The 16,749-nt window shown below is 52.6% G+C and overlaps 1 protein-coding gene across 1 annotated transcript in view; it reads right to left on the reverse strand.

Annotated features, from left to right (window-relative positions):
- Window positions 1-13,352, reverse strand: part of SAMD11 (sterile alpha motif domain containing 11) — a gene marked incomplete at its 5' end in the record, with an annotated part of 57,940 nt that extends 44,588 nt beyond the window's left edge. Inside the window, 2 exons of the mRNA XM_083375645.1 lie at window positions 10,616-10,707; window positions 12,821-13,352. Coding sequence (XP_083231771.1) covers window positions 10,616-10,707; window positions 12,821-13,352 — 624 coding nt within the window. The remainder of the gene's footprint in view (window positions 1-10,615; window positions 10,708-12,820) is intronic.
- Window positions 13,353-16,749: the final 3,397 nt, after the last annotated feature.

Consider the following 16,749-nt stretch of genomic DNA (forward strand, 5'->3'; position numbering starts at 1 on the left):
TTGGTTTTTTTTTTTTGGTGGGGGGGTCTTTTAACCCACCGGCAGTTTGGCCTCTACAGTCAACACAGCTGTTTGCAATTTCGGCCCCTGCAAATCACTTGCAAAGCAGCTCCTTGGAGTAGTCTCAATTCCTACACCAAACGGAGACAGGAAAAGCCCTGGCCTTTTGCTCAAGTGTCTTTTAACAGGTGCAGGAAGCCATATTCCATATTTAGGGCAGACTGACGATGTCTGGACCTTCCGAGTTTGGCACAAAGTCCAGCGGGGCTGCGGAGGGAAGAGGGAAAAGGCAGAAGGAATTTAGCTGAAGGAACAAAAAGCTGGGCGAGTGGCCAGTCCCAAAGTTTTAATATCGTATCTAGCGAGTCCTTGGCTTACAATATAGTCGGGTTGGTGGCCGTCCAAGGTTACGCTGAAAAAGAGAGACTTATGAGCCTTTTTTCATACTTACGACCGTTGCGGCGTCCCCAGGGTGACGTGATCTAAATCCAGACACTTGGCGGCTGACTCGTACTTACGACGGTTGCAGTGTGTCCCGGGGGATCACGTGATCCCCTTTTTCCCGACCTTCTGACAAAGGAAGTTAGCAGGGAAGCCCAGATGCACCTAACCATTGTGTGACTTAACTTAACGACTGGGGCAAGGAAGGTCGTAAAACACTTAACAACCGTCTCGTTTAGCAACAGCAATGTTCAGCTCCATTGCGGTCGTAAGTCAGTACAGGCAGTCCTGAAGTTATGACCCTAATTTAGCCTGGAATTATAGTCGTTGCTGAAGGAAAGTAAACTCTTTTTTTCTTTTTTTGCTCTGAATCTTTTACAAACCCGATTTCACCCCAAAACCCCCTTCCACCTCTTCCAAAAATCGATTCCTTCCCTCTCCAGACGGTTGTGATTTCATGTGTTCTGTTACTCCAACCCAATTTTTTTATGGCAGCCTGTCAAAAAACCGCCAAGGCGGGGAGGAAAACAAGCAAGAAATGAGATGAAGCGGAATCTATCCCCCGAAAACCTCAAAAGCTCTTTTGTTCCAGTCGAGTGCCGAAAAAAATGAAAGAGAGGAGTGGGGAGGGGGGGCTGGCTGGCGGGGGGGGGGAGAGAGAGGCCTACAGCTTCACTCGCCCCACTGGAGCCCAGCAAACTTCTGAAATGGCTTGAAGAATATCTCACTTCTCTGCTTTAAATGCAGAGGGGGATCCAAGGAAGTAGCTTCGTTTAGAAAAACACCGACGGGAAATGCACCTCTTTGAACCACTTCCCCCGTAGGACAATCAGAAGAGAAGTGGAAGGGACCTTGGAGGTCTTCTAGTCCAACCCCCTGCTCCAGCAGGAGACCCTACACCATTTGACAGGCGGCTGTCCAGTCCTCAAGGGATGAAGCACCCACAACGTCTGGTGGCAGGCTGTTCCGCCGGTTAATTGTTCCTCGCTGTTGGGAAGTTTCTCTCCTTAATTCCTGGTTGCTTCTCTCCTTGATCAGTTTCCATCCGTTGCTTCTTGTCCTGCCTTCGGGTGCTTTGGAGAATAGCTTGACTCCCTCTTCTTTGGGGCAGCCCCTGAGATACTGGAAGACTGCTATCACATTGCTCCTATTTCTTCTTTTCTCCAGAATACCCATCCATACCCAGTTCCTGCAACCGTTCTCCATATGTGTTAAAGTCTCCAGGCCTTTAATCATCCTAGTTGCCCTTCTCTGCCCTTTTTCCAAAGCCCCTTTTTTGTAACGTGGCGACCAAAACTGGATGTTGCATTCCAGGTGAGCATCTCTGGAGCAAGCCACCTTTGCTTGTGAGAATTGTCCCTGCCTCTCCCCCATTTCCAGCAGGAAGTAAACCTTGCTTAATCAAGGCTCCGTTTTGAATTAGCGGCAAGCTAATTCAGGGTTATCTAATTCTTCCCTATCACAATTGCTCCTGATGCCCGTTACCTTAGCAACGGACCAGAAAGTCATCTTCGCAGATCCAGAGTTGTCACCCTTCTGGATACCTATCCAGATTTTGCAAGGAGATCATTTTCAAAGTTGCCACAAACGTTTTGCTATTAAAAGTAAAACTCGTGTTTTTACTAAGCACGTATGCACCCAAACTCCAATAGCCAGAAAGGTCGTGAAAATGGGGCAAAACTCACCTAGCAACATAAATGTTGGCCTCAATTGCGGTGGTAGGTCAAGGACAGCCTATAGACTACTACTTAATCAAACGTGGTCATAAGGACCCTCTCAGAACAGGCCCAGCCAATTCACACATGATGGGCAGGTGATCGGGGGGGGGGGGGGAAATGGGCAAGAATGGGCGAGAAATTGCATTGCTGTCCAAAATCAAGAAATAAAACCGCTCTGACATCTGTTGTGTAGCTCAGGGGCTTGCCAAGTTGGGAAGCAGGAGAATACAATTTGCCCACTGCAGAATGAAGTAACAGAACCCCAAAAACAATTTGCAAAAAAAAACAAAACACAAACCACCCCTGCATGCATGCATGCATGCATATAATACATACATACTTTAGAGTCCAAGACAAAGTCGGACAGATGGACATCCGAGCCTTAGCCGCTGGTGAATAAGCACACACCAGAGGTTTGAACACAGCCAACCTGTCAGGTGTCCCACTGCAAAACACACACACACACACACACACACACACACACACACACAGGTCCTCCAAAAGCGGCTGTCACCAATTAAAAACCCTCGTTTCGTGGCCTGGAGCGCTGGAGACAGCCCCAGGCGGTTTTAATGACATCTCTAAATAATTTTGACAGCAAAATTACTTATCTCCACTCACCCTTAGTCTGCCCTTGACACATTGCTAACAAGACGGAGGCTGCCTCTTCAGCCTCTTCCTTCCCGTGTATTAAATTTATTTCCCTTCCCACTTTCTCCCCTTTCGCCCACCCCCCAGATGGTCTTTAACCAAATGGCCCAAATGTCGGTTTGTTTTCGGCGAGTCCGAGACCCATTTTTCACCTGGGCAATGGAATGGCCAGGAACCACTAAAGGCAAAAGAAAAAGAAAAAGTGGCTCCATTTTTTAAAATCCAGGTAGTCCTCGACTTACGACAGTTCGTTTAGTGACCGGTTGAAGCTACAACGTCCCTGGAGAAAGGGACTTAGGACTGTTTTTCACACTTACGACCAATGCAGCATCCCCAGGGTCATACGATCAAAATTCAGGCACCTGGCAACTGACTCGTATTTGTGACGGTTGCTGCGTCCCGGGATCACGTGATCCCCTTTTGCGACCTTCTGCTAAGGAAAGTCAATGGGGAAGCCAGATTCACTTAACAACCAGGTTAGTAACATTAGCAGCTGCAGTGATTCACTTACCAACAGTGGCAAGAAAGGCCGTAAACTGGGGCAAAATTCACTTAACGACATTCTCGCACTTGGCAGCAGAAATTGTGGCTTTAAGTAGAGGACTGTCCGTATTCCGAATCCCAGGAGATCAATATATGCTGGCTCTTTGGACTATACTACAAACCATGATTGTTGGGTTCTTCTCCTAAGCCACATCAATCCACGACAGTGGATTCGGAGCCTACCAAACCAAAGCGAACCAAGCCACGCTATTGCTTACGTGCCTAACTTAGGATAGGTCCCTGTTTTAACGGGAAAATAACAGAAGGGCTGACTTGGCAAACTACATTATTATTATTATTTTTACTTTTGATTTAATCCACCTGATGAACCTGATATGATATTGCCAATTGACACAATGGGATCAAGAGAGCTAATAATAATAATAATAATAATAATAATAATAATAATAATAATAATAATAATAATAATAATAATAATAATAACAACAACAACAACAACAACAGCAATAATAATAATCATAATAATAATAATCAGAAGAAGAAGAAGAAGAAGAAGAAGAAGAAGAAGAAGAAGAAGAAGAAGAAGGAGGAGAAGAAGGAGAAGAAGAAGAAGAAGAAGAAGAAGAAGAAGAAGAAGAAGAAGAAGAAGAAGAAGAAGAAGAAGAAGAAGAAGAAGAAGAAGTTGGAAGGGACCTTGGAGGTCATCTAGTCCAACCCCTTGCTAAGGCAGGAAACCCTATACCATTTCAGACAAATGGCTGTCCAGTCTCTATATTAATAGTGTGCAAACTCTGCCCACTCTGCATCCCTGCAAATGACAATCTGTATGTGTACGTAGCCTGCTATTTCTCCCACCAGATCCTTGTAAACCGCTCCTTGTAAACCGCCCTGAGTCCTTCGGGAGTAGGGTGGTATATAAACCAAATAAATAAATAAATAAATAAATAATAAATAATAAATAAATAAATAAATAAATAAACAAACAAACAGATTGAGGCAGACCAGCATGATTCTCTCAGTACTGCAGACAGGGGGAGCCCAAAGAGCAACTGTAATTCCAGGTACAAATGCCGATTTCTCCAACAAGCTCTACTGCTAATTATTTTTTTTTTGGGGGGGGGCACTTTTAATGCTTGCAATCAACAGGGCATTGAGGGGGGGGCGCCTTGGTGCTCTCTGAGCTTGCCGGTTTTCTTGCAGACGTCTCATCACCAAACTAGGCACCAATCATCGGTGCCAGAAGGGGGTGGAATTACTCCTACGTTGGGTCGCGAAACGTCTGCAAGAACGCCACCCAGCTTGGGGGACCCCCGGGGACCCCTCAGGTCAACCCCGAGCTACAAAACGCAAACATTCCCCTTTATCGGGGAGCAGCCAAGAATAACGGCTCAGAAGCCTGCCCCCCCCCCCCAAACGGCGCAAAGGATACCTATTTGATTTTTTCCCACGCCTTCCTCCCCTTCCGGAGTCTGGACACACCTGGGGACTTCCCAATTACTACTACTTACACTACTTACACAATGGCGGAGGCGGGGGGGGGGGTTTGCGCGGAAGCTCAACCCGCTTAGCCAGCTTTGAGGGGGGGGCTTCTATTCTCCTCTCTCCCCCCCTGTATTGGGAAAACGGCGCGGGGGGGGCGGAACAGATGCAGGCGGCTGGGCGGAGGAGCAAGAGTTGCAAAAGCGAAAAGGGGCCGCCAACTTTTTTTTTTCTTCCCCCCCCGCCCCTCCCTTACTCACCCGGGGTGGCGAGGGGGGGGGAACCCCTCGGCCGAGGAAGGCAGCCCAAGCGCCAGCTTCTCCCGCCGGACTTCGGCGCAAAAGCGCCCAGGTGCGCCAAGGGGACCGGAACGCAGCCTGCCCTGGTTGGGGTGGGGGGGGGGGTGGGGGGGAAGGAGGCGCGCCTGCGCGCTTCCTCCGGCTGCGAAACCGGCCGAACCGCCTCGGCTCTCCGACTGACCAACCCCCCCCCCTCCGTGACCTGGCTGGGGAAGGGAGGGAGGGAGGGAGGGAGGGAGGGAGGGAGGGAGGGGTGAATGGATGGAGAGATAGGTGGAGGGGTGAGGTGGAGGGATGAAGGATGGAGGGAAAGATGAAGGCATGGGGGAGGGAGGGGTGAATGGACGGAGGGGTGAATGGATGGAGAGATAGGTGGAGGGGTGAGGTGGAGGGATGAAGGATGGAGGGAAAGATGAAGGCATGGGGGAGGGAGGGGTGAATGGACGGAGGGGTGAATGGATGGAGAGATAGGTGGAGCGGTGAGGTGGAGGGATGAAGGATGGAGGGAAAGATGAAGGCATGGGGGAGGAAGGGATGAATGGACGGAGGGGTGAATGGATGGAGAGATAGGTGGAGGGGTGAGGTGGGGGGATGAAGGATGGAGGGATGGAGGGAAAGATGAAGGCATGGGGGAGGGAGGGGTGAATGGATGGAGAGATTTGGTGGAGGGGTGAGGTGGAGGGATGAAGGATGGAGGGATGGAGGGAAAGATGAAGGCATGGGGGAGGGAGGGATGAATGGACGGAGGGGTGAATGGATGGAGAGATAGGTGGAGGGGTGAGGTGGAGGGATGAAGGATGGAGGGATGGAGGGAAAGATGAAGGCATGGGGGAGGGAGGGATGAATGGACGGAGGGGTGAATGGATGGAGAGATAGGTGGAGGGGTGAGGTGGAGGGATGAAGGATGGAGGGATGGAGGGATGGAGGGAAAGATGAAGGCATGGGGGTGGGATGAAGGATGGAGGGATGGAGGGAAAGATGAAGGAATGAAGGGAGGGAGGGATGAAGGGGAGAGGGAGGGAGGGAAGGATGAAGGATGGTGGGATGAATGGAGAGACAGGGAGGGAGAGATGAAGGAATGGGGATGGAGGGAGGTATAGTTGAAGGAATGAAAGGATGGAGGGAGAGATAGATGGAAGGAGGGACAGAGGGATGAAGAAATGGGGGAGGGATAGATAGATGGCCGGATGGATGGATGGATGGAAGGAGGGAATGAATGGGTGGGAAGATCCAGCCTCCAATTCTGGAGGGAGCTGCAACAGCGGTTATTGCGCCAACCTTGGAAAGTTAGAAATCCCAGCGCCTCACTCCAGCTGGCCTGCCGCTGGACAGCTGCACAAGACAAGGGTTGACCCAGATTCTGAGGAACACACAAGCTGTTCAGGGTTCAAACCTTGACCCAGCCTAGCAGGTTGGACAGACAACGCAAGGAGCAACTCTAGATTAGGAGGTTGGTGAGAACCCTGAGACTCTCAGCAGGGCCGATTTAACAAGACAAAGCCTTCTGGTTGGTTGATCATTCAGCAGGTTGTGTGAACCTGGAACCGCAACTTAATGAACAATGTGGGGAGGTTAAGCCGTTTGGCACACACACCAGGCGCTGTTGTCATTTCAGCCAATCTTAAAGAAACTGTTTTCCAGCTGTCAACAGGGTGGAGGTTGTTTAAACAAACACTAATCCGTCCAGGCATCCGAACTCTAAATAAACCTAGTTAAACAAATCTGCAAGCCGTCAAGATCTCCGACATAAGGAAGTCAAGAGCTGGTTCTTTTAGAGGGCAGATCCATGTTTCAGGACTGGCATCTAGCAAGCAAAGCATTAGGCTGAATTTTTGTGCCGTCCTTGACTTGCAACCATTCATTTAGTGACCAAAGTTACAGCACAAAAAAAAATGCCTCGTGACCATCTTTCACGCTTACGACCATTGCAGCGTTCCCCAGAGCCACGTGATCAAGTTGTTAAGTGAATCCCGCGGTCGTTAAGCAAACCTGGCTTGCCCCTCCCCCTCCCCATCAAATTGGTTTGTGGGAAGGTCTCAAGTGGCAATCACACAAATCCGGGGACGCTGCAACTCTCCTAGGCACCTGCCCGTCGCTGGTGCCCAATTTCTGATCGCGTTGACTGTGGGGAATGCTGCGGCGGTCATAACTGCGAGGACTTGTCGTAAGCCGCTTTTTCTCAGTGCCCTTGTGACTTTGAACAGTCGCCTCAAGGACTGCCTTGTACACCACGCCACGCAAAACCTGCCTTCTGTTCTCGCGACGAAGACGCTGGCATTTTTAAAGAGGCCAAAAAAGCAAGATGTTGGATATCGTGCCTTCCTTCCTGACGCGTTCGAAAAATTCTCCCAAGTCAAGAAGAGAAGATCTTTACACAAAACAGAAGTAGTGCCAGCTACTCCCGGCCACAGGCAGAAGAGCTGCTGTGTTCAAACTGAAAGTGAGGTGCGCTCCTGGGCATGCGTGTGCACGCATGCCACGGAGTCAGCCCAGCCTAAAATTATACACTCATCTAGTCACCTGTGCCGAGTCAAGATTTAGCTCCGGGCGGCAAAGCGAGGAAGTGGTGGGGAAGCTGGTTTTCTTTAAATAGATTTAGCTTTCCTTTGAGCCTAAGGTGATTAATGGGGAGATATTTATAGATTGCTGAGTTAGTCCCCTAGGAAAGTTGTGATTATTCCTGCAGGATCTGTCTGGGAGAAAGAAGCGCACTGGGGAAAAAAAAGTGATTCAGTGATGCTTATTTTAAAGGCGGGGAGGGGTTAGTAGGGATAAACTATTCAGAAAAGTACTCGGGCCTCCCGTATTGCTAGCCAAAGTTAGCCTTCGTTTAGTATTCAACTGTTCAGCCTTTAGGGAGAGCGTGGCTGCTTTTAAGTTATTCCCGGCTAATAATTTAAAGCAATTATCTCCATGGAAAACACCTTTCCAGTTCTTTGCCTAGGGAGCTGGGGTGGAGCAAAAGTCCAACCCCCCCACCCCCGCGCCCGAGAAATGGAGGGCAAGCAAATCCATGCAAATTTCTCTTTTTAATTAGAGATGGCACAGCTCTTCAGATCCTCCGTTTGATCTTCCCGCTTCAGAGGTATCGCTTCCAATTCTCATTTTCGAGGCGTGTTCGTACACACCGCAGCTAATGAGGCACAACATGTCTCAATCCATGTAAGTGGTGTGCAATTTTTGCCCCCACCCACCCAGCCGTCACACCATGGCGACGTTTCAACAACAGATCCACACAAACGCACACATTGGATTCGCTCTGGGCTGAAGGGTGGTTTTAAAAGTTCAGAGACCTCTGTACCAGGGGTCCCCAACCCCAGGTCCGTGGACCGGGACCGGTCCGCAGCGTGCCAGTAACCAGTCCACACAAACAAGCAAAGCCCCATCTGTGGGAAGAAAAAATGTGCCACTCACAGATGTTCAGAATAACAGCGTTGGAAGGGACCTTGGAGGTCCTCTAGTCCAGCCCGCTGCTTCAGCGGGAAAACCTATACCATTCCAGACTAGTGGCTGCCCAGTCTCTTCTTAAAAGCCTCCAGAGATGGAGCACCCACAACCTCTGATCAACAGAGAAAGGAATCCCTACGGATTGTACTCCGCTAAGCCCGTCCATATTTTTCATGATATTTTTGGATAAAATTTGAGGATCTGCTTACCCACTTATGGGCTTAATCCATGAACGTGTAGGAGAAATATAGATACTTAAAAAATATTGCCATACAAGAACATCGATGGAAAAGCCAAACTCAGATTTTGGGGTACATTTTAGCACCTACAAATTCTTGGCTCATCAGCAAGTATATATGGTATATATTTGCTGGCCCTATCTAATCCTCCTAACTAAAGCATAAAAATACCCAGTGAAGATCCTTGTTAGGTTTGCACAGCATGTGAATCCTACTTTGCATCATCATGTTTTATTAACACACCATTGACTGCATTCACACATTAGACTTAAGTCATAAATTTGTAATCTGCAAGACTGGAGTCACACCAGATCTTAAAGGCGTACGCGCACACACACAAAAGGCAAGCATTTAGAACTCAATGCACCACATTCAAACCGGGAATTTATTTTTGAGCATAGGAACTGCAGAGAATTTGCCTTCAGATATAAAAAAAAATCTATGCTTGGCTACAAGTATTTCCAAGCCTCCTTCATTTCAGTTAGAAACAGCCTCTTTCTTCTATTAGGAAACACAAGGTTTTATTTTCGACTCATCTCTGCTAAGACTTTAATCTCGATTCTTTTTAAAATCTGTTCCTTGTTTCTTTTCCCAGATGTGCTTTAAAAATAAACAAGGCCAGACATCTGTTTTTCACCAGCCTTACAAGTTACCTACGCAATTCCAATCCCAGGGGGTTTTCCCAAATGCTAAATTCTTCTCCCTCCCCACCTTACAAACACCAGCATCTGACTTTGATTGCAAGACCGAATGGCAAAACTTGGCCGTGATATGGATGCCCCCATCAGAAAGTGGTGAGGCCGGTCTGTAGCCACACACACACACACACACACACACACACACACACACACACAGTGCAAGCCTTACCATCTGCGCACCACACCTGTCACCTGAGCGGCAGTCCACCAAATCCAATTTCCCCTCTGCCTCCGTAGTCACCATCCAGCTATTCCCCCGCTGCAGGATCCGCTTTCAGCCTCCAGCTCCAAAATAGCACCACAGCCTTATGAAATTATAAGAAGTCCATAAACCTTCGGTGGCACCAGCAGCCTTGATTTCCTTTCCTAAGCCTTCTTCCCTAAAGCATCTCTGGTGGAAACAGCAGATCTGAATGTTGTGAGGTTGCAGAAATAGGCTTCTTGCTCAACACGCTGCTGCAAAATGTGTACCTTTCCAAAACCGTGCAAAACTTGAAAAGGTTGGGGGAAAAAAACCAATAAAGAGGCAAGACTAGCTTCCCAAAGACGTTCCAATGCCTGTGATGAAGCAGCTGCACGTTCAACTGCATTTCTTTATACACACACACACACACACACACACACAGAGAGAGAGAGAGAGAAGTCTTTTCTCTGTGGCCCCCAAGAGAATAAGGCTGGCTTATTCCTCTGAGGGCAGTTAAGAAATAGGATGGATGGACAGATGGATGGATTGAATTTTCCCAAATAAATAAATAAATAAATTTCCCTCTCTCCCGCCCACTTCTTTTAAATCAGAACCAGTCTTTGCGCAGCTGGAGGTGAACCAGCAAAACCTAAACCTTTCTCCCTCTACTTTCCTCCCCCCCCCTGGAAAAAAAATGGCCTTCCATAAAACCGGTCCCAGTTGCCAAAACGGCTGCCCCCCCCCGCTGCATTAAATGACAGACTTAATCCAGAAAGAGAAATAATAATAATAATAATAATAATAATAATAATAATAATAATAATAATAATAATAATAATAATAATAATTACAGAAGCAGCAAAAAAGTGGCATAAAGAGGAGAGGAAGGGAAAAAAATCTGGGTTCGTTTTGGGGGGGGTTTGGGGGTTGGGTTTTTTTTCCACGATCATCTTACCACTGGAGACGAAATTCGACACCCAGGGCAATCACAGATTGGTGGATGTACCTGTAAAATTCCTTTGGACATAAGCGTCTTCAAACTTTTCCCTGGGTGCAGGAAGAGAAAAGGGGGGGGGAAGGGGCAGAGAAAGAGAAAGTGATTATTAGCTTGGTCTGGAGAAGACGGCTTGCACAAAAGAGGTCAGCCCCCACTTCCCCCTCCCCTCCCCGACGCGGTCCCCCCCCAAGCCCCCCAACTCGTTCCTTAATTGAACTCTCTCCCCATGAAAAGACAGCGTGCCCCCCCCACACCCTCATTAGCCCTTAACTAATCCTCTTAGGAAAGAAAGAAAGAAAAAAAAGAAGCTTGGCCAGACTGAAAAGGTGACTAATGGGGAGGGGGGCTAGGGGGAGGGCTGCCTTCCCCCTCCCTTCCCCCATTCCAGATGCAGTGCACAAGGGGTGCTATTTTCCCCCCCCCCCACGACTAACCGACCGCGGAGGACGGAAGGGGCGAACAAGCTCTTCCCCCCCCCCCAGGCAGGCAGAGACGAGGTTGCAGCGGAGCAGGCTGAGGCTTCGTTAGAGTGGCGGGCCAGTGGTGGTGGTGGGGAGACAGCCCCCCTTCTTTTGCTCTCTCTCTCTCTTCCCCCCCCCGTTCTCCCTCCAGGCAATCAATAAACAAGGCGAGGTGTCAATCACCGCCTGCAAACGACCTTTCGCCGTTCTCGCCCCGTCTCTGCTCGCCGCATCCTGCTAATGATATGTCAAAGCCGCCTCTTCCGATTCCAGCCCCCCCCCTCCGCCCGCTCCGCACACACACACACACACACACACACACACACACAGGGAAAGACGCAGCCAGCGGGAGAAAGACCAAAGTCCCAGCCAGCTTGATGGGGCGCCCACGCCTCCGGCTGTTTCCGCGGTTGCAAAAGAGGGAAGCGAGCCGCAGCCGCGTCCGGGGGGGGGGAAGAGACCGGGGGGGGAGGGAGACCCCAGCCCTGCCGCCCACCTGTCTTCGTGGGGTTTCCCCTCCCTCCTTTCCGTTTCGCACCCGAGGGAGACCGATCCCCGAAGCGGACTGCCACCCAAGCGTGCGTAACCCAAGCAACACACGCAGGACGACTCCCGGGGGGGGGAGGTGTTTAGAGCTGGGGGGGGTGTTAGAGTTGGGGGGTGGGCTATGCAGCGGGGCTCCAGCTCCAAGCCGCCCCCACCCCGAGAACCGGGGGCGGAGAGCAGCAGCCAGGCGTAAGGAAACCGGGGCGGGGATGGGGGCGCCTTAGAGGTTCCCCCCCCCCGCCGCAGCCCAGCCTTATTCGGGACGCCGCCGCCGGGCAGGCTGGCCAAGCGGCTTAGACGTAAACAACAGCTGGGCAGCCTCTTCGGCCAGCGGCGCCCGAACCCCGGGGCGCAAAGCGAGGCGCGCATTTCCGGAGCCCCCCCGCCCCCCGCCCCCCCGTCCGCCACCCACCCGCTTCCAGGCGCCAAAGCCGCCGCCGCCGCCGCCGTCTCGGAGCGTTCCGGCTTTAGAAGGTCGCCGCGGCTCCATTTGCAGCAAGCGAGGGCTGCGCTCCGCGCCAGGCGGCCGGGGGCTGGAAGTGAACGCGCGGCTCCAGCCTCCGTCTGCCTTTCTCCCCCCCCCCCGGGCGAACGGGAGGAAGGCTCCCTCCCCCTCCCTCCCTCCCTCCCTCCCCTCCGCCGCTCCTCTTTGCCCGCCCCGAGCGGGGGACGCACCTCCGAAGTCTCTGGCGCCTCTGCGCAACTTTCCAACCGCGCGGGGAACTCCGACGCGCACTCCCGCGCTTCCGCCCCCGCCGCCGGGCGCTCCCCGCGTGCACGCGCCCCGGGTCCCCACCGAGGGCGAGAGCGGGGGGGGAGGGGGTAGGAGAAGCCGCAGAACATCCCCCTCGCCCGCCTCCTCCCAACCAAAGGCGCGCATTGCAATCCAAGACGGCCCCAGCGCCCGCACACACACACACACACCCACCCGGGAGATCCCGCATCGGGGTGTCAGAGGGACACCTCCCGGGATGGGTCCCCCGGTCAAACGCCTGCCCGTACCCACGCGACCGAAGGGCATGCAGCAGCAAGTGGCGAGGGTGCCTCTGCCCAGGGGCAGAGCGCCCCGCCGGGCAGAGCCTCGGGACGGAGCGGCCGGCCTCGCTCACCCTCCGCGGTCCCGCGCCCGCTTTTGAGCCCGGACCGCCGCCGATACCTTTGTGCCGGATGCTCCGCTTCCAGTCCTTGGCCGTTTCGCGGCCGCTGACGAACTGGAACTCGTTGGGGGTCAGCCACTCGCCCCGGTAGCGGATGGAGGGCCCTTTGCTGCCCTGGCAGAGTTTGCGGATGTAGAGCAGCGCCCGGTTGTCGCCGCACTCCACCTCCAGGCACGGCTCGCCGCGGTCGAAGAAGGGCTGGAAGTCCGGCGCGGCGGCGGCCGAGGAGGAGGCGGCGGCGGCGGCGGAGGCGGAGGAGAAGCGCTCCAGCAGCAGCTCCTCGGGCAGCGGCGGCGGGGGGGCGGCGGCGTGGAAGTCCAAGTAGGCGCGTTGCTGCTGCTGCTGCTGGTGGGCGACGGCGGCGGCGAAGAGCTGCTCGTACGCCGCCGGCGGGTGCGGGGTCACCACCGGGATGGCGGCGGCGGCGGCCGCGAAGGGCACCAGGTAGTCGGGCAGCGCCTCCATGGGCGGGTGGAAGGCGGCCAGCGCCAGCTCCTCGCGGTCCGGGCGCTCCCTTTTGATGGCCGGCATGGTGGCGGCGGCCTCTCCCGCTTCCCAAGCGGCTCGGAAGCAGCAGCCGCCGCCGCCAGCAAGCGCAGAGGAGGAGGAGGAGGCGGCGGCGGCGGCTACACCTTGCAGGCGCCGCCGGAGGAGGAGGAGGAGGAGGAGGAGGAGGAGGAGGAGGCTGGCGAGGCGGCGGCGGCGGCGGCTGCAGCCCCGGGGCGCCGGACTCCCGCAGCCAGCGACGGCAGCTTAATGCGCCCGAGAGGAGCTCCCCGCGCCGGCTGCGGCGCGGCCCCTCCGGCGGCAGGCTTGACATTTCGGCCAGCGAGGGGGCGCCGCCGCCGCCGACATCGCGGTCGCCAAAGGGTTATTGATCTCCCCTCCCTTCTCCCTCCCCCCCCAATACACGCCGCCGTCGGCCGGAGAAGCTCCCCCCCCCGCCGCCCCGGAGGTTGACCTGTTGGCCGGCCGTTGGAGCAAGTTCAGGGCTGGCTTTCCTCCTCCCTCCCCCCCTGGAAAAGCAGCCAGATCCACGCGTGCCTTTTCTGCCTCCCTCCCTCCCCCCCCCCGCCGCGCAAAACTTCAAAAACTGCCCGACGTCTCGGCGTTAAGTTGGAAGCGTCCCGGCGATCTCGCCGCCTCTTTCAGAGCAACTTCCCGACTTCGTCCCGAAGCCCAAATTCCGCACGCCGCTTTTTCTCTTTGCGCCCCCCCCCCGCTCCCAGGCCGCCCCCCCCCCCCCACGAAAGGCAGCCCGGCTGGCTGGTGGCTGAGGATGCCAAGCGGATTCGGACAGATGCCCTCGCTGGGACCGCAAGGAAAGGGATGGAGTTGGAAAGGGATGGAGTTGGAGTTGGGGGAGGGGGGGTGATGTGGGCTAGGCTTCCTTCCCCACGTGTGTGAAAAGACTGGGGTATCTCACTTCTAAAATGGGTGTGTGTGTGTATGTGTCTACCACTCGGTGCCCAAACTGACCCATTTCACACAGAGGAGGAATGGAAGAGGGGAAGCTGTTTGGCTATGGGGTGGGGGTGGGGGTGGAGTGGGGCGAGTGACAGCCATGGGGCCACATAACATAAGTCCCTCTGCAGCCTGGCCCCTGAACTTTTCACACACACACACACACACACACACACACACAAAGTCTGTTTCAAGAAAGAGGAAGAGAGTGCTAACTCCTTCGCAAGCCACGATTTATGGGTTAGCGTGTCCCGCGGAACTGCCCGCTTATGACTTGTTCAGTAAAGGCCGATCATGCAAGCTCCGTTCTTAAAATTTATATCCCCCGCTTTAGGCTTTGCCTTCCGAGGCAGCCAGCAGTAATACAACAGAGACCAAATTACAGCAAACCACACCTGAAAAAAAACACACCACGATTTACACCCATCTCACATGGAAAGAGGCAGGATGTGGGACCGGAATTAGCGACAGGTTGTTAAGCGAAAGGGTCCCTAAGTGAAACTGCAACCACGGTGCTTACCATCTGACTTCAGCTTTCCTTTGCTTTGCAGAGCTGCAGCGGCCGTAAACGCAACGATGGCCACCGATGTCCCTTTCCTATCACCATCGTGACTGCCGACCGTCACTGTGCAAGGCGGTTGCTAGGTGAGGACTATCTCTGGGAAATACAGCCTTGTTTCTCATCCTCCCTCCATACTTTCCTAGCCCAAGCAAACGTTTTATTGTCTGGATTTGCATTCTCTATTCCATGAAACAATTACCCTGCATTTGGTAAGTTTCAGATTGCGCTGTCCTACATCCTTGTCCTAAGTTAGAGCAGGGGTCTTCAAACTTGGCCCTTTGATGACTTGTGGACTTCAACTCCCAGAATTCCTCACCTAGGCATGCTGGCTAGGGAATTCTGGCAGTTGAAGTCCACCCATCTTAAAGTCCTCGAGGTTGGGAAACATTGTTTTAGAGCAGGGGTCTTCAAACTTGGCCCTTTGATGACTTGTGGACTTCAACTCCCAGAATTCCTCAGCCAGCTTGCCTGGCTGAGGAATTCTGGGAGTTGAAGTCCACAAGTCATCACAGGGCCAAGTTTGAAGACCACTCTCCTAAAACTTCTGGGTCACTACATCCCCTGATCTGCAGTTGACCAAGAGAAAACATGTCCAAGAGAAAAGAAAGGACACAGGTAGTCCTCGTCTTAAGCCGCAGTTGAGCCCAAAATTTCCGCCACTAAGCGAGGCCGTTGTTGAGTTTTGCTCCACTTTGTGACCTTTTTGCCATGTTGGTTAAGTGAATCGCTACAGTTAGTAACCCAGTTACAGTGAGTCTGGATTCCCTCCTTGACTTTGCTTGTCGGAAGGTTGCAAAACGGGACCGTGTGACCCCAGGGGGACGCTAAAACTGCCCTAAGTACATGTCAGTTGCCAAGCGTCTGAATTTTGATCACATGATCACCGGGGCTGCTGCGATGGTCGTTAAGTGGTAAAACGGGTCATAAGTCACTTTTTTCAGGACCCTTGTAACTTCGAACGGTCACTAAAGAAATGGTTGTAGGTTGAGGATTACCTGTAAGCAGATCCTAGGCAGATCCCTGCATGAAATATGAGCTATTTTCCACCCCTCTGAGGGATGCAGATTTGATTTCCAGGCAAAGAATCCCCACCAAGCGAATTGTCTCTCCCCAGTTAAGGTGGAAACATCTGGTCTGCCAGCCACTTGTCTGAAATGGTATAGGGTTTCCTGCCTTAGCAGGGGGTTGGACTAGATGACCTCCAAGGTCCCTTCCAACTTCAACGTCTTCTTCTTCTTCTTCTTCTTCTTCTTCTTCTTCTTCTTCTTCTTCTTCTTCTTCTTCTTCTTCTTCTTCTTCTTCTTCATCATCATCATCATATCATTATTATTATTATTATTATATTATTATTATTCTCTCTCCCCTCCTTCTCCATCTCTTTCTCTCTTTTTCTGTATCTCTTCCTCCCTCATTCTCTCTCCCTCCTCCCTCCCTCTCTCATTCTTTCCCCCTCCCTCTCATTCTTTCTCCCTTTCATTCTCTCTCCCTCTCATTCGCTCCCTCTCTCCCTCCTCCCTCCCTCCCTCTCTTTTTCTCTCTCCATTCCTCTCATCCTCCCTCCCTCCTTCTCTCTCTTTCTATTTCTTCCTCTCATTCTCTCCCCCTCTCTCATTCTCTCCCCTTCATTCTTTCTCTCCCCCTTTCATTCTCTCCCTCCTCTCTCATTCTCTCTCCCTCTCATTCTCTCTCCCTCCCTCCCACTCTCTCTCTCCTTCTCTCTCTCCCTCCCCCTCCTGCTCTCTCTCTCTCTCTCTCTCTCTCTCTCTCTGTCTCGCTAAGAATTAGTGTTGCAAAACCAGTTTTTCAAACCCCCGTCTTGCTTCTGTTCAAACACCACCTGCCTCAGGAGAGCACAGCAAATGCAGGAGACATTCTTTAAAATCCTGAGTCAGAGAAAGTCCT

This window comes from Vipera ursinii (assembly GCF_947247035.1).
Source record: "Vipera ursinii genome assembly, chromosome: 17".
Classification (NCBI taxonomy): Eukaryota; Metazoa; Chordata; class Lepidosauria; order Squamata; family Viperidae; genus Vipera; species Vipera ursinii.